Raw genomic sequence first — 23493 nt, 5'->3', positions numbered from 1 at the left:
TAAGCAAGGATGTTTGTAATGCTGTTGAAAGTATTTAATTTCCAAAACAGTTTTGAACATAAAATTCTAGAAGCTGCTTAGAAAAAACGGTGAGGAAAAGATAAGGCTACACGTGAAGTATTTAAAAAATGCATGAGTATTGGGCCTATCATTCTCCTTGAAGTTTTTGTTACTGTTTTTTTTTTTTCTTCCTCTACTTAATAAAGAATTACACCATAGAATTGAAAGCTAAGCTTAGAATTAAGCTTAGTATTCTAAGTTGATTGTTTTTTAAGGAAACAATACAAAACAAGTTGAATATTCAGATTAAATCTGCCAACTAGGAACAAGTTATGGGGTCACTTCATCATAAATTAGGTTCAGGGGAGCACAAAGCCTTGAACAAAAGTTACATGTGCCTTTTACATTTTTGCTCTTGTTCTGAGTTTGGATTTCCATGCATATCTTTGCATTTGGTTTTGTTAAATTCGCCTGCTGTGACCATTCTTGTAAAACAGGCACACATTTTTAAGCCACATCAAGATCTCACAGGCAGGGTAGATGAGATGCCAAGAGGTGCACACCATATATGTTTTTCATAGGTGGAGACAGTACCTGTGTGACCATAAGCTCTAATGAAATGTTAAACATGTGCTTTTGTAGGTGTGTGCAGTAAAACTGAGCTGTGGCCTTCATCCTCTCCCTCTCTGGCTTGGGAATGATCCCTCTAAAACAAAACTGAAAGATGAAGGTTTGGCCTTTGCTCTGCTGTTTAAACAGCAGAATCCCAGATCACAGAATACCAAACCAAATTAGCTTGTTTGTTAGCATTTAGCAGTAAGTGTTGGGTTTTGGGTACACTTAGTCTCACTCTTAACAGTCAGCCAAAATTCCGTGAAGGAAGTTTCTCCTTCACTGCTTGGTCGTGTACTGGATTGCTGGACTAACCTGTACCTGCTGCAGCTGAGGAACTCTGCTGTAGAGATGGGTAAAACTTACATTTGTAATGACTGAAAGATGACTTGAAGAACTCAGTGCTTCAGAAATTCAAGTGGAAAAACTTTTTCCGAAAGTCAGTATTTATTCTGGATTACTTCTCAGTATCCTTTGGGAAAAGCAGCAGTTGTGCAGCACTGTAAATAGCGGTTTCTGCAGTTTAATCATATTGTGCTCTACAGTCAAGTCATGCTTGATATTTGAACACTGGGCCTTGACTGTGCTTTTCAACAGCTCACTTGGTTAATTTCTAACTAATTCTTGTTTGTTTTTCTCTTTTTGGGGGTGATTAAGGCCACTAGATGTAACTGCCAGAAGGACAGTCAAAAGCCTCCAGGGGCAGTGCGCGCGCGTGCCGATAAATTCACACAAACCTCCTGGAGGAGGAGTTCTGTGAGTAAAGTGGGCCCTTCATGCTCGGGTACCTCTTTCTGCCTTTCATTTCCCACTTCTATAACCTTGGCTCTCACACAACTCAGCCCTGTTCAAGAGATTCTGTACTGTGTGTGAGTGAAGTCCTTCCTGCTGTGCAACCCTTGCATTCTTTTGCAGCCCTGTTATGTAAACAAATATTACAAACATTTATTTCAAAATAAATAATTAAACTCTAGAAATCTTCTCTTTAAATAATCACCCTTTGCAGTATTTAAGTTACAGTAAATCCAAGTCAATCCTGTATATCTAGTCATACTTAAGAGATTTTCTTATATCCTGACTTCAAAGTATCTCTTTGGGTTTTTTCCTGGTCACATTTTCAATGTTGATGTTTTCATATTTGTTGAGGAAAAGAAACAGTATATTCTAAATTTTGCTGCAGAAGTATAAAAACAAAAGTTAATATTGTTTATTTTTTTATAATTCATGTTAATAACTTGAATCATTAAAAAATAATTGTGTGAAAATCACTTTGACAAAAGACATCTTCATTCCCATATGTTGTTGCATGGATCACATTTGTTTTCACTATGTAAAATTTATGTTCTTCATAAAACACCAATAGACTATTTCAGATGGGGGGAGGGACAACATATTTGATATTATATAATCATAAGAAATTACCTTTGCCAAACAAAGCTTTTGTTAGTCACCACCAAATAGCATTTGGATCTTGAAGCTACTGCTCTAGCTAGAAAACCTAGGACATTTTATTCAAGGTTAAAAATGGGTTTGATTTTTTTTTTGTTTCTTTGTTTCTATCCTACATTGAATTACTTGATGTAAGCTTGTAATAAAGATTAATCACCCCTGTTATCCTTCTAAAATTGCTCTTTTAAATATATGGCACTATCGGGCAGAAGCAGCACCACACTGTGTTCACCAGTTACTGGCAAACAGCTTTACCCATGTTTTCCATCCTCTTTCTTGCTGTCATAAGAGGCTGTCAAAAGGTTATAACTTAAGTAGCTTTTGGTTTGCTTTGACGCCTCTGCTCCCCCATGTACATGTAGCCTCTTGGTTCACCCCATGTGTTTCTTCTCCTTTTACTTTGGAGCTTGTGAGCCCTTGCATTGTTTCTTTTTCCCAATTTAATTTCCTGTGTGTGCTGTTTATGGGATGTCTTTGTGCATTGATGCTGTCACAAGGTTAGTAGCTTTTGTTTCCATCTTCCTTTTTTCCTAGCTCATTTATCACATGGCTTCAGAGTCAAGATTAATAGTCATGGAAAGTTAGTTGTTACCTACAGGAGTTTTAGTCTGTGCAACTTGTGGTGTTAATTGATAAGACAGAGATACTGGAGAAGATGGGGAATTTGAGTTGCTGTCTCAAGTGCAAGGAGTCAGTCAGCACAGTTGTCTGGTTTGGGTCAGGTTGGCCAGTATACATTTAAAGTTATATTGTAGTTTTGTTCAAAAAGACTTTTGGAGGAAGTTTGGGTTAAGGGACAGTACCTTTAAGAAGAACTAAAGGAGCCTCTGCTGTATTCATGGTTGGGTGTGTGGATATGTGTATATGATACCCATACATATTCCTAGGTATCTGATCATTGCACACACAATCCAAACTTATTGGTATTTTTATCCATGTGCAAAGTTTCTCACGAAACTGATAAAGGACTTAGAAAAATTCATGAAGTGTTAACAAATTTTGAAACTGTGCTGCTTTTCAGGACCTTTTAATAGCTGGGAAGTTTTGGGCAGAATGTTTTGGGCATGTTTTTAGTTTTTTTTTCAATGTCTTCATGTGCATATTTGTAAGTTGCAGGCTTTCTTTCAGCCAACAGAAGCAGGAACTCTGTAATGGGATTTCTCCAAGGAGGACAGTGGTCTGGCTGGTGCAGCCAAATTTCAGTTCTAATGGTCAGACCTCAACTTTCTGGTTTCATGCTTCCTCTGCTAACATGCATTTGGATGTTTCCTTGCATGGCTTAATAGACATATAAATGTATAAAATAGTTTTTGATTTGAATCTAATAACAAAAAACATATCTTGTAATAGAAAGGAGACACAATCAGCTCTTATTTTCTTGAGGTAAGAGTACAATAAACAGAAGGAGACATTTAAGTAAAGTGTATTCTCACTACTCAAATCCCAAAAATCTCTTAAATAAATTCTTTTGGTTTATTAACATTCCTGTTCAGTTTAGTTTAATGGTCTTGACCTAAGAATAAAGACTAAGAAAAATCATGTTTCTTGGTCCTATATACAGTATTAGTCTTGAAATATTGTTGATGTTTATGAAATTATCAGGTTTTTATGTAGACTAGCTTTTTTATATAGACTAGGGGTTTTTTTTGTTTGTTTTTTTTTAAACAAAATTGTAGTTGAAGTCTTGGTAATGACAGAGTGGTTCCTTTGAGACATCTTAGCTTTTTGCTTCTTTAAGCTTCTTAATTGTTTTCAATTTTGACGAATATTTAACTACTTCAGTTTTACCTATTAGCATTGACCTGCCAGTCATTTTAAGTTATGGTGGATTTTAGGTACTTCAGGTGTCAAAATTTTAAGAATTAATGTGACTGTTTATAAATTCTATATATTCTATACAAATCAGAACTGATACAAAGTGTTTATTCTTCAGGACTTAGTACCAGTCTGGGAACACAGTGACTTAGTGTTCCAAGGAGTACTTTAAATGCTTACTGAAACATGTCTAACAAACATTGTTAATGTAGTGTGTCATAAAGAATAGATGCTGGAATAAACTAGGAAACAGTGAGAGTGGAAAGCAGCTATTTCAGTTAGGAATTTAATACCATATGAATTGCAACAATTCATCTGGCCATTTGAAATAGCTGGTATTTCTGATCACTTCGTGGTTCTGCTACTAAGTAAATAAATGGATATCATTAAACATATTAATTTTTAAAAGTCATGGTCACATAGTTTCTTAGTTACTAAATATTTCCAGAAAATGGCCCATTCTGATGTGATTACAAACTTGTCTGGTGTTCTCTTCAAGGACCACAGTTTTTCAAAATACTTTTAGGTTTTTTCATATTTAAAGGTAAATATGTACATAAGTAGAAGTTGTAAAACTTTAACTTAATCCTTGGAACTTAGTACTCACATAATAAAAACTAGGGGCTGGAAAGAAATGTTTGGGAAACTTGGCTTCTTAAAAATTGATGGGTAGCTACCTATTGTCTGTCTACTGTGTCTGTGACATGGTATTCTTGTAAGTGTCCCAGCAGAATGCTCAAAATGTAGGTAACTTCTAGGTTAGGTTTGTATTTTATGTTTGGTTAGCCATCCTTGGGGTAAAGGCTGGTACAGATATTTGCTGGCAGGGTAGACCATGACATTTCTGAAAGGATCTCTTACAGGTCTGTTATACAGAATTCCTTCCAGTTAGTGTGTCTTATGATTTTACTATCATGGAAGAAGATAAAAATTACCTGAAGAAATTAATGTTAATGGACGACTTACAAGAAAGAAAAATGTGAACATCCATTGCCACACTTGCAGGATTCTTTCTCTAATAGTAAATACTAATGTTTTTAAGACTTTGAGGGTACAGGGGTTAGAAGTCAAGTTTTTGTTGATAAATCATTTGGTTTCTTGGACTGGAAAGGATGTTGGCAGATGCTGAGAAGTAAATGACAAGCAAGCAAACTGCAAAGCCCTGAATTTGTTCCAAGATACCTGCAAAAGATTCTGGCCTGTGAGGACAGGTTCCTCCTAATTGCTGGTGGAAGTCTACTCTTCCACTCTCTGCAAGAGTAGATAGTGTGTACAGTAAAAGCTGGCTATTTCCCCTTGGTAACAGCTCACAGTGGTGAGATGAGCTTTGCTGCCTAAATTTGCATACAAGTTCATTCTTGTTTCTGCTGAAATGACAAAAGAACCTCTCACTTTGCATGGGAGCGTGCATGGTCTTGTTCTTTGCTCCATCTTTTCTCTACTTTTGCACTGAGATATTCTTTGCCTTCCTTTTGAATTTTGTTCCACTTTGTCATTCCAAAGCCTTCCATGTAATTTGTTTTGATAAAGCTTTGTAATCCTTTGTCTGTCTTTCTGTACTGTTGGCCTTCTGGTTTTAGTATCTTCCTTATCTTTAGCCTTAAACATCCTGTATGTGTCAGTGTCACAACCATTAATTTAGGCTTGCAGCTTTTGAGGTCCAGTCACTGTATATGTTCATCTTCACAGCCAGCCTCTGTTTCTGTCACTGTCCAATGCTCTGCTGTTTGCTTCATGTTCTTATACATGTACTTGGTGAAACAAAACCATAGCTGGGCTAGGTGGTCATATTGTGCACCTGTCTCTTGTGCTGACTGTGCATGACATGTGGGACTACATGGAGGAGAGGTCCTTGAACCCTTCACAAGCATTTCATGTTGGTTTTGTGTAAACCAGCACATAAAAGTGGGTTGGTGAAGTTTTTCATGTGAATACTTTCAGAAAGACTATTTGCATGTCAGAACTGCTTATTCCTGATCTCTTTCTGGGTGCTAGGCCAGTCAGAGAAGACTGCTGCAGAAACATTTTGGTTGCCTCAGTAGTGAGGTCTGTCATTCTAGGTTTGTTGATGATGTGGAGCTCTGAGTGTGTATGAGACAACTGGCAGTGCTTGGTGAGAGGCAGCAAAAATCACCTCCTCATTGAAGTGCTCAGAGGCTCCAGTTGTATGCATGCAAAAAAAGGATCTTGGCTGTATTTGTATTTGTTTCTGCAGCAGAAAAGACTTTTTAAAGCAGTAGCAGTTTTGCATTTTGGTCTATCCTTGGGAGAAGAACTGGAGTATCTGGCTGTAGGGCTAAAATGACTGTGGGGCAATAGCTTAGAAATATTTTGCTTCTCCTTTTCTGGCAGAAGCAGTTGCTTCTGTTCATGTGATTTCTTATTCTAAGTTTGAAGTTTGCTCATAACTAGCAATGGAAAACTCTGGCCTTAGTCTTCACAGTAGCATTTAAAAGAAGAAACAGCCACCAGGTTTTCCCAGTGCAGTTAGAGTCAGAACTTCATATAGCATTTGGTACAACATAAAGCAGGAGTACAGTTCATCAGCAGCTCAGAAGAACATTTGTCCTGCTGGTTTGTAGTCTGCTCTATCCCAGCTGCTCTTAGTTTTCCGCTCCTGAATCTCATGTTGTTTTAAAATTCTGATTCACTTCTCTTTGGGGATGCCTTTGCTATTTCACAAATCTAGTGTCTGTAAAATAAGAGGAATGGGATTTAAGAGTAGTGGCTGGATACACATAATAGCTGTGGGGAGGGACTGTTCAAACTGCTATCTAACATTAAAGTTGTGGAGGAAAAAGTTGCTTCAGAACCCAGAAGAATCCCATCAGACATTTTTTGTTTGGGTTTGGGTTTTTTTTAATTAAATTGAGGTAAGTCATGTTCTCATCTTTCAATTCTAGAATTCCTTGCTTATGAGTTTTATAGACATTGTAATAAATAAGTGGTGATTCAGTTTTTTTTTTATTTCTTAGTTTTAGTAGGAAACTGCCACATTATCTGTGCATTTTGAATATGTAGTATCATCTGAGGAGATGTGGTTTTTAGTGTGTTTCTTTTTTCCTCGTCTTTCAATTTTTTGGGAACCTTAGTGCACATTTGAGTAATAGGAGATGAATATGAGTTGATGTTTAAAGGAGAAAACTTGATAAATTTGCTGGAATTTTCTACAATAATTACTATTAAAAGAAAATTAATCTTTTTGTAAGCCAGGCATATATGCAGACACTTAAATCTTAATGTGCTATATGAATGGGATTGCTACATCCTTTATAATTTTTATAATCAGTTTAAGTCATAACACTCATCTTAATACATTCCCAGTGCTGTATCTGCTGATTCTTACTTTTTCAATTGATGTTGATTTTATTACCTTATTTGTTGTACAATTAAACAACCCTGGTTTGGAGTATGTTTAGAAAAAAAAAATAATTTATTCATCTATTACAAAAAGAGAAATCTGGCACTTATTTGAAACTTACCTCTATGGAACAATTTCAACTGCAGCATTTGGAAGAAGGGGATTAAAATATGCCTGGAGACCAGTTCAGCTGGCAAAAGATTGAAGGAAGTTACTTGCACTTTCTTCATTTGCTTCTCTAGTCAGAGCAATGATGAAGTAGCATGAAGAATTATTGAATTGGCTGTACTTAGTGCAGGGCTTTGAAGTGCTAATATGGATGCTTAAAAGTTTCTGGAACGTATCAAGACATGTAAATATTTCATTGCCTTTACAATAGTGTCTTAACTGTTATGTAGCTCAGATAGCTTGCATTTCTTTTAATCTCTTTTCAGAGAGTAAAAGGGAGAGATATATAATTTTCACCTCCCTTCTTAATGTGTTAAGAATTTCAAAGAAAAAAGTCCATTGCCAACTCAGATGAGTCTCTGCAAAGTCAGACTTGTGCCTGGTGATAATTTGCTTTCTACTATGTGGAGATTCAGTTATGTTTAGGGAATGGAAAGTGTTTTTCTTGGTGTTCCAGTACCCTGACACAATTTTGGATGAAATGTGACCAAACCTATAAAATGTAGTGTTCTTTTGTACCACGCTATCAAAATCCAAAGTGTTTGATAATTTTCTCATCAGTCATTGAGTGATAATTTATGGAATTATTTATGTATTTAATGTATGTACCTATTCAGCTGATGCAGCACATTATATTATTTTGTCACATTGCTTGACTGAAGCTAATACTTTTCCAGTACTTTCATGCAGCAGTCTTAAAATTGTGATCTTAATGACAGCTGATGGAGGACTGTAAGAACACATTAGGTAATCAATACCTCCATCTAGAGATAATCAGACTGAAGAACTTGTTTCATTTTTCCCCTTAGATTATGCTGCAATAATTGTTTTATCTCAGCTTCTGAAGAACAATAAAGGAGTCTTGTCAGGCTTTTTTCTTTATTTCCTGTTCTAGATGAAAAGTGTTCTGACTAGCAGATTCTAAGGCTTGGTTAAATGCAAGTTAAGTTTCATCTTAGCAGCACTGAAACCTGGAATAGTGCTGGATAAAATCTGATTAGGTAAGGATAACTGGAAGATCAGGGAGGTTTTTAAAACTCTCCTAAGACAAATAAAAACATAATATTTATTTATAGAAATAATGTGATGTTTAACATTGTTTTAAAAGAAGAATGGAGGTCAAATACTCCATTATTTGCCCAGCTGTGGAAGTATGGTCTGCAGCAGAGAATCTGGAGGAGGGGGGCCAAACTGGGTTCCTGTTTTCTGTGATGTGGGTGCTGTTCAGGTTTGTTCAGCCTGCTGGCTCACAGGGTAGCCACAGTTAGTTGCTGTTGGTCAGGAGGCAGTGGGGCAGTCATTATGGTAGCACCAGTGTTCCAGGACTTAGAAAAGCAGTTTTCAGCTGCTTAAATGGCAAAAGGATTGTTAATGCTTAAACCTGCCCTGCTGAAATAGGAAAACAAGATTGTGTTGTTTAAGAGGGAAAGTGCAGCTTGGATTTGCAAAGGTAAGGATGTGGGAAAAAGGAAAAGTAATGAGAAAATTACTTCTCTTGAGGATGTGTCAACCACAGTATGTAACACTTGTGGTGATTTGAGAGCTCTGACAGGCAAAACCTGCACTGCATGGATCTACACAGTTCCATGATCATTTCAAGGAAGACTCAAGCTCCAAGAGCAAGGTGCAAGGAAAACAGTTCTATGTCAGCTCTTCTCTTCCACAATAAATAATACTGATGAAATTGGAGTAAAGTGGTCTCTGAGGCACCAGGACTTGCTGGAAAATTTGTTTCTATGCATTAGAAATTTTTGTTCTAAACTAAAGTTGACTGGATTTCCAGTAGATTAGAACTGAGCAAGCTACTACTTGGTGAGGCATTTCTAAAATACTTTTGAAAGCTGTATAAATACAATTTTATCATGTATTTTGAATCATGTAAAGCTCCATTTCTGTACTCGTCCCCTAAAACTACCTAGGATAGAAATGTGTGCTTATATATTGAATAAAAATGGAGGTATTTTGTAAGATTTCTAACTAGTTTAGGACATCTGGGCTCTGGTAGTGTGTAACATTTGCTTTTACAAAGTAGAACACCTGGAAATATGATACCTTTCTGGGGAAAAAAGAAAAAGAATGGTGTGGCTTTTTGGTGTCTTGTTTTTTCCCTGTTCTCTTTTTTTATTATACTTCTCCCCCTCTCTCTTTCTGCACAGGGTGGGTATTCTGCTCCCTCCTTCTCTCCCTGGCAGGGCTCATTCCAGGGCATCCCTCGGAGTGTTCCACCGCACCGCAGACAGAGTGAGTCTGTCCCTCTCACTCATCTCCCTCACCGTGTTCCAGTAGCAGCTTCCCCTTTGCACGCACCGTTCATCTCGTAGTCTCCTCCTCTCTCAGGCAGATCTCCAGGCATACACCATAGTCTGTGCCTAACAAAGCGCTTCCTCTGGCCAGCCTACCAGCAGCTACCACTATAGCTTTGTAACAGTCATTAAACGCCAATAGACCTCAGCAGTTCTTCAGGCAAACCCGAGTAGGCCCTTGTTTCCAGTCCTGTCTTAACATCGGTCGTGCTTGCTGCATTTCCCTGTTTTCCATGGCTGTGATGCACTCTCCTGTCCGTGTGTGCGTGTTCTGTTTGCTCACGCGCGTTTGTGCGCGCGTTCACGTCAACGCGTCGTGGTTGTGCAGAAAAGTGTTGCTGGGAAAGTGTCACTTGCATTGTCTCTCACAAAAAGTTTTAACTTTTCAGAATGGCTTCCCTCAAACTAATTATTTTACCCTCCCATCTCTCGGTATTTGTTGTAAAAAAGCTTCTCTTACGTTGAAGTGGCCGTTGCACAACTTGCATGATTTATTAACGTTCCTTATGTGCTAGCTACAATGTGGGCTGATATGAGATGCATTTGTTCACTTGGCTTGGATCTGCAAAACAAAAGACAATTGCTGATTTTAAAACTGTGTGCTTACGTAGACATAGAGAAATGGTAAGTCTTATTTTGTGCTTTGATATTGCATTTTGAACAGATAAGTGTTTGAAGAAATATAACTACTTCATAACGCTAAAGTTATATTTTTTAAATGTACTGTAATTTGCAAATTACAGTGTTTGCCTAGTAAAGCTCAAGAGTGTATTTGACAAGAAATAAAGGCAAAGTAAAATTATGGAAAGAAAGTAAGATTTCCAGAGCCAATGCAGATCTGAAGAGTAAGCTGCACCTTGGAGAACTAAAGTTAAATATATTTCACACTGCAGTAATCTTTACTTAGATAAATCACCAGGAAAAAAATCTAATATTCTGTAAACTGTGCTTCAAATACTCTCTTGATGCTTCTGTGACAATGTTCATGTAAACAACTCATCAGGAATGCACAGCCTGTTTCATGGGCTTTTCTCTGTGCAATAAGGGATGTGCTTCATTTTTCTGTGGTGTTTGATGTGGGACTCTGTGTGTGTAATGAACATAGAACCCCAAAATCTGATGATTGTGCCTTCTGTTGCTGAATGGAGGAGCCAGCAGTAGCACAGCCTGAGTGATTCACTGTCCTATCAACAGAGACTGACTTCAAGGAGATCAGTTTTTGACCTGAGGATCATATAAATGTTATGGTTTTGGGAGCTGGAGACTGACTGGACAGTCAGAATGGGAGGATGGTGTCCCAGCTGCCCTGTGAGCCTCTGGTATCGCATCATTCACAGTGGCTGCTTAGCTGAAGAAGAAAACTTTGCTTGCTAATCTTGCTGGTTTTCTGAGCCTCCACCTCATCCCTCACTAACAAGGGTGGTCTCTTATTTGAGATTCTGTAGTAAACTTCTATTACTAAAGCAGGTTGGAATTTTTAGTATGCATCTTATATATTGAATTCAATGAATTGCTAGTAAAGGAAGCTAAGTAAATGAAAATGGGCCCTTTACTAGTTAACCAAATAACTAATGTATTGTTAGGAAAGTAAGTTTCCACTAGTGGAGTGTTCTTTAGCTTTTTTCTTAAAGCCTCAGGTTTACTCTATAGAGCAACACCAGGAATAAAAATAGGGTGTAAATTAGGAGGTTCCTGAGACATTTTAATGAAATTCTTGAAAAGTTAATGATTTATCCCTGTGTTAACGGTTCTGTGAAGTAAAACATTACTGAAACAGTCACTAATTCTTTCCTTCTTTCCCATTTGGTTCAGTGGTTTCAGTGGTCAGGTTTTGCAGCTGATATGAAATGCCAAATATGGGGGTTTAAGTCAAATGCTGAGCTGAGCATCACCACTGAGTGTAGGACAGCCTGAAACACCAATGTCAGTGTGCTTCTGCACTAATACAGAGGAGATGATGGAAACATGAAGTGTAGTCTCAGGTTTTGTCTGGTTGTGTTTTCAGTATAGACTTGGAAGTCAAGCACTTCTTTCTTAACTTCTGGATCCTGAACCTATCTCTGCATGTGAATTCTGCAGGTTTCTTCACTGTGCTGTTGATAGCTGATGGATACATAGATCATTTACAGGCACTGTAGATTATGAGGGTATAAATCTGTAAACTGTTCATATTACAGTGTGTAAACAACTAAAAATAATTTCCCTCCTGCAGTACAGGACAGGAAATATATCCCTGCTAGGTAATATTACACTAGTGTAGGTTTATGGCTCTCTCTAAACACCAGTCACAATGTCAGCACACCTGCTGCTGAACTTGCCTTAGCATATCACTGCACTGCAGCACACTTCAGCATTGGATGTATGTTTTTCACTTTAATGACAATTAATTTTTAATACTTCCACATTTATTAATTTCATGTTTTTTCACCAGCCTTGGAAACAATTCAGCAGCTTGCATTTCATAAACACTTTGATAACAGTACATTAATTCTTTCATTTTAGGAAAAAAATCCAAGTAATTTTGTTCCTCTAATTCCCATGTGTCTTGAACTAAACTCCTATGTAAGGGTCATTTATTTTTCTTTTGATCACGGGATCTATTTTGATGACATCTCAAACTTTGTTCAATGCAGTTAAACCCTTTCTGTTTGTGTTCTGGAAATGAACCAATTCTGTGGCTCTAGAAGTAGATTTAGAGAACGCATTGGTAAGGAAGCAATCATGAGTTTATGTTGTAATACAAGAATATTACACCACCTTCTCTAGGCCCCTCACCCCAAGTGCTTCTCCACACAGAAATGCTGATCAAAACCACTTTGTTATTCAAGCATTGCAGTTGTTGCATCTCCATTTACTGTGCATGTCCTGGAAGAAGTATTTAGACTTTTTGCATGTAAGTATTACAGGTAGAGATAATCTAAGCAATGCTAGCAGGTGACACACAGCTTGTTATCACCAGGAAGAAAGCTGCTCTATGCCCAGTGACTATAAATCAGATCCAGGCTGTGGTTTTTCACACATTTTCTTTTAAACAAAGACACGTTGCTGAAATGTTTCCAAAGCTTTATGGACTGCTACAGCTTTGTAGGGTGTACAAAGTTTTGTGTTAGCAGAAACAAGTTGCTCCAGAGCATTAGCTGAGAAGTTCTGTGACAAATTATTAAAAACATCCTGGAATCATTACATTACTGCCTTTTTATGTAATTATTTTTACTCCAAGAGTGTTCAGCTATATGAAGAAGAGTTTTTTAGGAAAAATGCCTTTCCTTCCAACTTCAGTACTTGCAGAGTCAACTACAAGAGAAAGGACTCTTGTACTAAACTAAGTTTATGTTTGCAAAAAACCTCTTGATTTTGTATACGGTCATATTTATCTGCTTGCTGCACATATATCCATATTTGTGGATGAAATACTTGCCTTGATGTAGTTATGCATTACTCAAAGTCATTTTTCTTTGAAAAACTAAAATTTTCCAAGTTGGGGTTTCTGTACAGACTATGCAGAAAGAATAACAATGCTTTGCCACATTACCAGTTATTTTACTAGCCTCATGGCTGTGGTGAATGATGCTTAAAAATAGTTGTTTTGTGTCATTATTTGAGGTCATTCTCCGTACTGCAGAATCCTGTATTTAATGCTGAAATATGGATATAAACCAGCTAGATCAAAGAGAAAAAAAAAAAGAAGTTCAAAAAGAAGGTATTAGCAAATGCTACAGATTTAAGGTGTGAAATGTTGATGTTTTCCAGAGGTGGAAAATGAGAGCTCTCTGGTGCAGCCTTTCAGCAGGGCTTTGTCTGCACAGGCCATGGTTTGAAATGACAGCTTATCCTGTCCAAGGCAGTGAGAGAAGGGATGGTAGAACTGATGAGGAAATGAAAGAATTATGTAGCAGAGTTTGTGATCCTTCCCTTGTACCCCTTTCCAAAAAGAACCTGTGGTAGTTGTCTCTTCCAACTTGTGAGTGAGTTGCTAGGAAGATTGAAGTATGAAAAATGAGGTCAATATAATCCAAGGATGCAATGCTGTGAATTTAATGACCTTGCTGTTCAGGGTTAGATATTGAACATGCATATACATGGATGCAAAGATTTTTCTTTTATACAGTTTTAATAATACAGACAAATTCTAGTTGCAGTATTTGGAGTATGAGAGATTAACTGCTAAAAACCTTGAAGTTGTAAGAGCAAAGGTATTCTATGCAGGTCTTGCTGTAAATGCTTTTGTACTGCATTACTTAAATACTGTTGCTTCCTTTGTTTCTTGAAGGAGGATTAAAAACCAATGGGGGACACGGTAATTGCAATTGAAATGGTGAAAAGTTGGAGTTTGTCATGGCAATTGCTCATTGTTCTGTCTTGGTCCTCTGACATCATTGTCCTTGTCTTTTTCTTGTCTCTGCTTTCCATTATGCCATTGGCAAGGAGTTGAGAAGTTAGTCCATTACTTCTGTGATAAAGCGTGGTACAGTACAACTTCAGATTTATTCCCATCTCCCCCTCACGCATTTTCACCGTTGAGTTTTTTCTTTGCCCTGTGCATGATGCATGTCTGTGGGAGATGTGCATGCAGTTCTCAGATTTTCCATTGCATTGCTTCCCTCCTTCCTCAAGACACTGCAGGGAGAAAATTATTTCATTCTACAGAGTTATTGTAAAGGGAATAGAGATGGGGATCAAGAAAACCAAAGCAAAACTGAAGGGAATTTTCAGCTACTGAATGAATATCATGGTCATGACCACATTTTTAGCTTCTTTAACAGTCCATTTGACTTTTTTAACAGTACAACGTGATGTTTCAGTTTTCCAGCACGAAGCTAATACAACCTCTGTAGTTTGATAACTGTACAATAGTGGTAATCCTTGCCGTGGATGACATCTTTCTCTGGATGATGTAACAGCCAGTTGTACTGGAGAGAAATAATAGAAAAATCTCTTAGCCTAATGAAGTAGGGAGTGAATTGAGTAATTTTGGTTAGTACATCAGTATTTGGAAGACTTTCAAGCTCTTGCCAGTACAGAAAAATCAGTTCCTTTGTGCAGAAAGGAGCACGTGCACAAAGCCCTTCGTCAAATGTACTTCCAGTTTGAGAAGGAGTGTCTTCAGTTCCATTGTACTTGAAATGTTTGAGTCCAACTTTGCATTTTAGGAGCATCGCAAAGGAGTGCAGGTGTTTGTCTGCCTGCACATTTTCTTCATGGGACATAAATAGAAGTCTAGGTAGCATAGCAGTCAATTCCAAATCATGGTGTGTCCCACTCCAGAAATATTACCAGAAGTGCACTCAAAACAATGCAGATGAAACCCTATTTTAGGACTTGTGTGAAATAAAATACTGTGCCTGGAAGGCAGAATGCTTTTTTATCTATTTCTCCTCCTTCATGTGATGGAATTCACCAAGTACTTCAGTTCTTCAGCTGGCTTATTGTTTTTACCAATAACAGGGTCAGAATTTCAAAGACTTTCTTTGTAAAAGGAGACCTTGTATTTAGTACAAAGATATGAGCTGTGCGTGACAATGTCAGTGTTGGATACCTTGTGAAATGTTACATGCATATTTTGCAAGTGGCATTTTGCTGCTTTTAGTGTCAGTTTGAATGTTAATGCATGTAGATATTTGATGATATTAAAATCTGTCATTGTGGTAATTGGACAGATCTTGGGTAGAAATACACAATTACAAAGCAGTACAGTATTTAAAACAACAGGGCAAAGATGATACCAGAGCTTTAGTGTCCTCATAATTCTGAGCACGTAGCCATTTTCTATCTTAGTATCACCAACTTTCTGGCTAATAAGCTGCTTATACCTTTTAAGGTTATGAAGGATAATGAGGAAAACATGTATTTTGGCTATTTTTATATGTAAAATGCAAAATTGCCTGAAGGGAAGAGCTCAAATACTACCTAGCCTTTGTCAGAAGCATTCAAAATAGCATTATTGAAACCTTGATGGCTTTGTTGTACTTCAGATGTGTTTAACTTTACTTTCAATGCAAATTTAGCTTTTTCTGCAATTTACCAATTTTTGAATTTTGCTGATTAGTGTTGCTAGAATTATTTGATATTAAGTCAGAATTTTTATTGATTATATTTGATATTTACCTGTGTTTTTGAAGAGTAGCATTTAAAAACACTTTCTAGCTCCTAGAGGGAGAAAAATTTTCTGACAATTATTTTTCCCACATTTGACACAATCCTGTGGGCTATAAAGGTTTTAATTTTTTTTACTTCAAGTAGGATTAGAAAATAGGATTTATTTGTTGTAGTATTTGCATGGGAATTGGGTACATATTGCTTTGGTTTCTGCATTCATTAGCAGTTTTGGTTTTGCAGGTGAGATCTCAAAACAGTAAATCATTTTGGCTAACATCTGGCTGTCAGCTCCTAGACTGGAAGGATAATAACATCTGTAATAAACACTGGAAAATGGAAAAAATATCTGGAGGGCTAATTTTATTTAAGCTGTAATTCTCTGAGTGTATGCAATTTCTCCTTGTGTTTAGCATTTCCTTCCTGTAGGATTGTATGGTTAAGAAGGATTTACAAAGTTAAGCTAGTTTTGGGTAACATAAGGAATAATGGTTTTGTACTCATTTGACACAATTTTGGAAGCTTTTTTGCCTTTTTTTTAATCTTTTCCCTCTTTCAAAAACAATCATGTTCTGATTGCTCAGGATATTTGCCTTACATGTCTGTCAGTGACAGTGGATGTCACTGGTCCAGATTTTGCCTTTCCTTATGAGATAACTATTCTATTCTAGAGGGAAAAACTGCGCGTAAATAAAAAAATAGACTGAGAAACCTTGATTTTCCTCTCATTAACCTTTAAATTTTTTCTTCTTGGTGAAGGATTTTGAGGATTCTGTTTTCAGTAGTAATCCTGCCAGGGAAAAGATGAAAAGCCTAAAGAGTCCTGAGATGGGCTGTGGCCCTAAACGTGTAACAGGAATCTGGCATACACAGCAATCATTGCATTCTTCCTACTGATTCAAAGAAGAGTTAAAAAGACCAGACAAATAATGGGTTTTCTCTTTAGAATTTGTGAATAATTCAGGAGAGTGACTAAAATGACACTTTTAGTCAAATCTCCAAAACACAAACATTGCTTCTTTTTTATTTACTCAATTTCACTAGTAAACAGAATAAGCCTGTTTACTGTGTACATGCAACCTGTCAACTGGTAAGAATCCAGGTAGTTGAGTGATGGCTAGTTGGCAGGAGTTCAGTTCCCCTCCTTTGTAAAGAAAATGAGAAAAATAATCCAAACCTGCTAAAACTGTAGTTTAGGTTTTAATAGATTTTGGGTCTTGCCACAAATTGCAGAATTTTTAGTAATGCTTCCAAGATCTGTATCCAAGTTGCAGGTCTAGGATGTATTGTGAAAGTAGTACACCATTAATCTTTTAAGTCTCTTTACAGGGCAGAGCAAAGAGAATAGAAATTAACCGGAAGAGGTACTGGCAATTCTCTTGTCTGATGCGTGTCTGATTAGATTGTATCTTCTGATAAAATGTAAAATCTTCTACAGTTCTCTTTATCCCATGGCTATCGGTGTGGTAGAGTGTGCTCTCTACTTTCACATGAACTCTGCTTCTTTATCAGCCCATTTAAAATCAGTTCAAGATAAAACAGTTACTGAAGCTTAGCCACTAGCCTGATAAGCTCTTAGTTCTGCCAGACTTTCTGGCCTCAGTAAGGCAAGGAAATGGTCTGTAAGTCCCTGTGGTCCATCCAACTCCTTTCCTGCCTGTGCAGTAAAAGGGTTGGTGTAGTTGAGGTCAGTAAGCAGTGAGCAGTACTTGAAGCTGGACATAGCTGTTGTGTTGGGTTAAGCACTTGGTTAGAACTGATCTGCACCGATGTTGTTTCTTGCGCTGTCCTGCAGATTCGGGTGAAACCATCAATCAACCATGCCTTCTTCATCTTTCCTTTTTAAGCCGGTCGGTTTCCTTTTTGTCTTTATGTTATTGTTTATTTCAGTGCTGGTATATTTTTTTCCACTTCAGTTATGAGTTCCATTTGTGTGCGTCCCATGACTCATCCTGTTTTGCCGAAGTCAAAGTTTTGATTTAAAAACCCAGATATACAAGCCCTTATCAAGCATCCAGTCAGCTCACGTTGGATTCTGAGTGTACCTGATGTCTTCTGTGCCTAATACATTCTTGTATTATTTTCTCTTTAACAGCCTCAAGTACTACAGCCTTCCAGCAGCCTTCCCAATTCCACAGACCTCGCCCAGGGAAAACTAATAAAAACTCCACATATCGAGGCCCACAGTGAATATCCTAAACCAGATCTGCATGACAATAGAAATCATCAGAATCGAAATGCTGCAAATGTCTCTCTCCCAAATAGCCTGAATGACGTAAACTCATCAACAAGTGTACAGTTAAACACAAAAGATGAAAATGCATCATATTTGGACAATTTGAAAATCAAAAACACTGAAGACCCTGGAGAGGTGGCTAGTAATAAGAAAGGTACATTACCACCTCGTTCCCACTATCAGACCTCTACACGAGCTGATGCTCCAGAGGTGCAGACTGGATTACCTGTGAAAGTTCAACCCTCATTCACAAACCAGGCTTCCCAGCCAAAGACTTTGAGAATAGTGAAGCCCCCAACTGCTTTAGTGCCTCCTACCATGGCCATTCCCGTACGATCTGCAGATCACTCTGCTGCTTCCAAGGAACGTGAGCTTCTACCACTGAGGAGTTCGACTCAGCCACAGCCAACATCTGGGCAGGATAACCTGAAGGGTAAACAGAGTCAGAAAGTGTCTAAACTTCGCCCACCAACTACATCGTTCGTCAAATCCAAGCAAGTGAGCAGTCAGAAATCCACACCAGTACCTCCGGAGCCTCAGAACACCTCCCTAAAGTCCAACATCCCAAGGCCACCAGTCCAGAGGAAGGAGGGCGTGCAGACGCACTCCGCTGGTGCGCATTCCGGGGACAGCATGCCCTCCGCTCGGCAGTCCCGCCTCCCAAAACCAAAGACACACTGAGGCCGTCCCACACCTCACCCGCTGCCACGCCGTGTCCCACTTCCCCTCTTGTGACTGCCTTGGAGCCTGCTGTACCTGCAGCCTGCAAATCCTGTCACTGTTCCAAACTGCATCTTCTTTAGGGTTTGCATTCTCCATCCTGCCGTGTTCTGAGGCTGATGTTACGAGCTGTGCAGTTTCTCTTGAGTGCTTTATTTTATCGTTGGTCTGTAATAAAGATAGTATTGCAATCTTTGTAGTTAAGCAAATACTGAAGTCTGTGATGACCACAAATGCCAGAATGCTGCACTATTTATTTCAGGATGGCAGAAATTATTTCTTACCTCTGTTTGAGTTATTAGACAATGAAATTGCTGTTCTGTTGAACTTCTTGGTTCTGAGTACTCGTTAGGTCAGAGTGGTAGAAAATTAGACTGACTAGCAGATGTTTTATTGGCCATAATTCTGACTCTGTATTCCAGAGGCCTATGCAAAAATCCTTGTATTTATCATTCTCTCAAGACTGACATATTTAATGTTATTTAATCTCATGGGTTGGGTGGGTTGTGTTGTTTTGTTTTGCTGTTATCTGAAGTAGCTCTGTTCTTTATTTATCCCGTTTTCACTGTTCACAGACGTTAGGCAGATTTCACAGGGTGAAATGAATCTTCTCGCTTAAACATCCTCATTTGGTAAATGATTGTGGTATGTTTTTATTGTGTTGAATAGACACATTACTGGGTAGATTCTTGAAATGCAGTGCTAAGGATGTTTGTCCAAACCTTCCAATGCAGGCTCTTAGGAATTGGTAAGTAGGGAGCCTCTGGGAATAAGGGGTCCAGAACACCTATGATGAGGTTGCACAACATGCATTTTAATTAATATTTTAAACTTTTATTGTTCTGCTTGTATTTATTGATTTCTGCTTAATATTGAAAGGCTCTGAAGTACCTGACTTGAAATTTTGCACAAACTTTGCCATATGTGTAAGAATTTGAAACTATTTTACAGAATAAAACTTATATTAAAAATGCAACTATTTTTTAAAAAGGAAAAAAATTAATCCCTCTTATTTGCTTTGAGCAATCCTGTTATGTCCTAATCCAGAGCTGGTACTCTTAAGAGTTTTTCAAAAATGTGTTATTTTGGGTTTTTTGTTTTTTTGTTTTTTTTTCTTTTCTGTAATTTCTGAAGACGTGCATAACTGGTAAGGAGCTTCTTGGGGAAACTAAGCAGAAAAAAAATCTGCATTTTTGTGCTCTCTAGGAGAAGTATTCTTTCTGAAAGTAGTCTTGGTGCACTCTGGGACGATGACATGAATGATGCGAGTTACATGTGTGCGTATCCAGTGAAGCTTTCCAGAAATTCATTGTTATGTCCCATCTCCGATTCTTCCCATCTTTACCATGACTCTCTTGGATGTTACTGGTTTTGGTTTTTTTTCCTGTTCTCAAGTTGGTTTTAAAATCAGCAGTAGAAGGCTGCTGCAACAATTTGGCCCAAAATCTGTTCCTGAAGAGCACATAATGTCAGTAAAATGTCAGTGTTAGTTTGTTCTAGGCTCTGGCTGTAGGACATTGACATATTACAGTATTTTCTTTGAGAGAATTAAAGTGAGTAGAAGTAGACATTTCATAAATGAAATCAATATTCAGCTTCTATAATATAAGCCCTTTAACTCGGGGTATCCTGGTGGATACCTCAGTTGGGTGAAGGAAAAAAGAGTCATCTCACCTGAGTTTTCAGTACATCACTGATATTCAAGAATTATTTTGCATTTCTTACACTGTAATTTTATTTAACTGAAGATAGAGCGGAAAAATGAAAAGTTTGGAGAGGGAAATAGGTAGGGGGAGATTCTTTTTCTGAGCAACTTAGATCAGTCTGAAATAAGGGACCTGCAGGACCTTCTGTGAACTGAGGTGATGACAATGTAAGCAAGACATAGAAAGACAAATACTGTTGTTATAGTTGGTATAGGATCAGAAACCACAACTTGAGATTGCAGTAACAATTATGCTCTGGTAATAATTTATTTCCACGAAAAGCATTGAATTAGTGGTATTTAGTGTACGTATTTACTTTCAATAAGAAAATAAAACTCACTTTTTATATTCCCCAAAACTAGCTCCTGGCAGCTAACTGTGTTTCTCAGGAGTTTAAAGACTGCTGAGGCAATGATCAGATTCCTGGTTCATTTTCTGGTCCATATAGATTTCTATGGAAGGTGTGTTTTTTAAGTTTACTTTCCTTGAAGAGAAGCTGATTTTATTGTTAGTTGTATATGGTTTTGTGTAAAAATACAGTTTTCACTTAATGTTATTGACAGAAATTCATCATCTTCTGCTTCATATTCTGGAGGTATCGCCAGCCTGATTTAGTGATGTTTCAATTTTTATGTTTACATTTAAAAGTATAGATATCTATACCTTTATTCATATCTGCGCCTTTACTGAAAATTAAGGAGATAATCAAAGCAAATTAAGCAAAGAATATCAAGATGATCAAGGTTTTCATAAAAGAGACAGTTCCTAATTTTTCTTTCCAGAAGAAGATCTTATATTTATATGGGCATGTATATATGTATTAAAGGAACATTAGTAGATTATAGTCCTTTTTTATAGCATTTCCCCATTTTGTTCTGACAGGTTAGTGAGACACTGAGCTGGAGCCAGCAGGATTTGATCATGGATGAAACAGATGCTAGCCTGGCTTGTGTTTGTGTTCAGCTGCTAACCTGGCATCCCTCTAGGACAACTGCATGTTTGGGCTCTTCAGACTATACCAGGGAAGGCTCTGTTGCACGTATAGTAAGTCCAGAGTATGGCAAAGCCTGTCACGAGATGGGCAGCTGGGAGAGAAGTGGTGAAGTGAGGCTTGAAGCTTCACCTCAGTGAAAGATGGGGTTTGGGGAGTGATGGATGAGAGGGCACTGAGAGAGTGCTTGTCAAATGGGATTAAGTGAGTATTTTCAGGTGTCATATCTACCTTATGGAAGGTGCAGATATATCATCAGTACTGGTGCAGATTATCCAAAATGTGTACATTTAAGTATTTGATATCTTCAGGTTTTTTTTTTTTTTAGATTTATAAAACTGATTTATTGCCATTTTTTTTGTTTTGATTTCTCATTCTTTTGTGCAATATTCACAAAAGTATTAAACTACTGTTCAGTATGTGTGTACAGAGGCAATTACGCATTTTAACAAGTGAATAAACACAAAAGAAAAGAACAGAATTGCACTTTAAATGAGCTTTATTGCTTGGAGTTGTGCCTAAAATAATCTAGATGCCTCCTGCTGTGTGTGGCTTTTGTTTGAAACAAATTTCCCCGGTAGTGTTGCTGTTTCCAAGGTATTTTCACATCACTTTCACAGGATCGATATGCACTCTAGCATGTTTAAAGGCATTCATGTAGCGTACCGAGTTTTTGTTGTGCAATGACTTTAATTCAGCCGTGGAATTCTAACACTGATGAAACAGCCAGATCATTATTACCCTTCCCTTCCCTGAAGCTAGCACTTCCTACTGCCAGTCAAAGCCAGTGGCAAAATTTCCCTAGGACTAGCCTAGCTCTTAAAGAATAATGGTCCCAGAATATGGTTGTGAGAAAACAAGTGCAATATTATCTCTCCAACTTTCTCGAAACAGTTACGAAGGCCCTGAAAATCCAAAATGGCACAATTTTGATACAGTTTGGAAAAAAACCAAGGGGTTCCTCAACTTTCCATTTTACAGCAGTGAGAGTAGGCATAGCAACCAGACTGCATTATAGGTCAGTACAGTTCATTTCAGCCTTGATCTACATGCTGATTTGCTGTAGCGATGCCTGAAAACTGAATACCATTTGCGTGATTTCCTTTGTTTGCATGTCACAGCCATATGCACATTCTAAAGTCTCATACTGGGGTAGGTTGCATGTTGGGGGGGGAAGTATTTCTGGTTTTGCACAGCACATAATCCTCTTAATATGGACATTTTCTTGCCGTACAAATGGAAATCAGTTCTTGAATTGGGCTTCTGTAGCTGTTCCTTATCTTGTTACAGAGGCTTTTTCTGAGCAGAGTGGATTTAATGTGACCCTGGTGGTAGGGCTCAGTGTAGTCATCTTACAACTGTGCTTTCAAGGAAATTCAGTCACTGTTATGGTAAAGCTGCTCACTGCCTACTGATTGTAAAAGCACCACCATAAAACCAACATAATTCCCGTGTAGCAAAATCTTCAATTCAGTCCTAGCTAAAACAAGAGGTACCCTTACTATCTGCTTTGTTGTTTTTGGTTTTTTAAACCCTGGCCAGAGTAAATACTGTATATTGGAATTTGCTTGTAAAGTTGATTAAAAAACCTGTATGTAAAAATTCTTTCCTCAATGTTGCTCTAGTGAATAAAAATAAAAGTCATAATTCTAATAAGTATCTCTTTCTCTTGACTATTCATGTCTATGTTTTTTCAAGTCATTGTGCAAAATGCAGACAGAACTGTAGGCAGAAAATCTGGGGGAACAGGGAGATTAGGTTTACACTTACAATGGATTTTTTTCTTGGAATTGTCTTTCTCCAACAGAAATCGTAGGCTTTTAGCATGAGACTGTTATTAAAAGGAGAAAGAAAAGGAGGGGAAAAAGTCTTAGAAGAGCTAAACATTTTAATGTGTTGATTGCAGATGAACATGGACTGACATGGTTATTCTTAAAGGTAAAGGTATTCTGGCACCTATAATGCAGTTAAGAGAACTATTGAATACTCTTCTTAAGTATTTTATGAGTTAACATCTTTATCATAGGATACTCTGAGAG

General features: G+C 37.7%; 1 protein-coding gene across 7 annotated transcripts in view; it reads left to right on the top strand.

The window, feature by feature from the left end:
* Positions 1 to 23113, top strand: part of CCSER2 (coiled-coil serine rich protein 2) — a 61460-nt gene extending 38347 nt beyond the window's left edge. For 3 of the 7 annotated variants that reach the window (XM_066555182.1, XM_066555184.1, XM_066555181.1), the window contains 2 exons: positions 1270 to 1368; positions 17897 to 23113. In XM_066555182.1, coding sequence (XP_066411279.1) covers positions 1270 to 1368; positions 17897 to 18718 — 921 coding nt within the window. In that variant the 3' untranslated portion in view covers positions 18719 to 23113. Of the gene's footprint in view, positions 1 to 1269; positions 1369 to 9561; positions 9647 to 14133; positions 14174 to 17896 lie in introns of all 7 variants that reach the window. The other 4 variants (XM_066555187.1, XM_066555185.1, XM_066555188.1 and 1 more) reach the window with 2 other exon arrangements.
* The last annotated feature ends 380 nt before the right edge of the window (positions 23114 to 23493 follow it).

The sequence above is a fragment of the Molothrus aeneus genome, chromosome 8 (assembly GCF_037042795.1).
Source record: "Molothrus aeneus isolate 106 chromosome 8, BPBGC_Maene_1.0, whole genome shotgun sequence".
Classification (NCBI taxonomy): Eukaryota; Metazoa; Chordata; class Aves; order Passeriformes; family Icteridae; genus Molothrus; species Molothrus aeneus.
The sequence above is the reverse complement of the archived record's forward strand: the minus strand, read 5'-3'. Positions and strand labels throughout refer to the sequence as shown.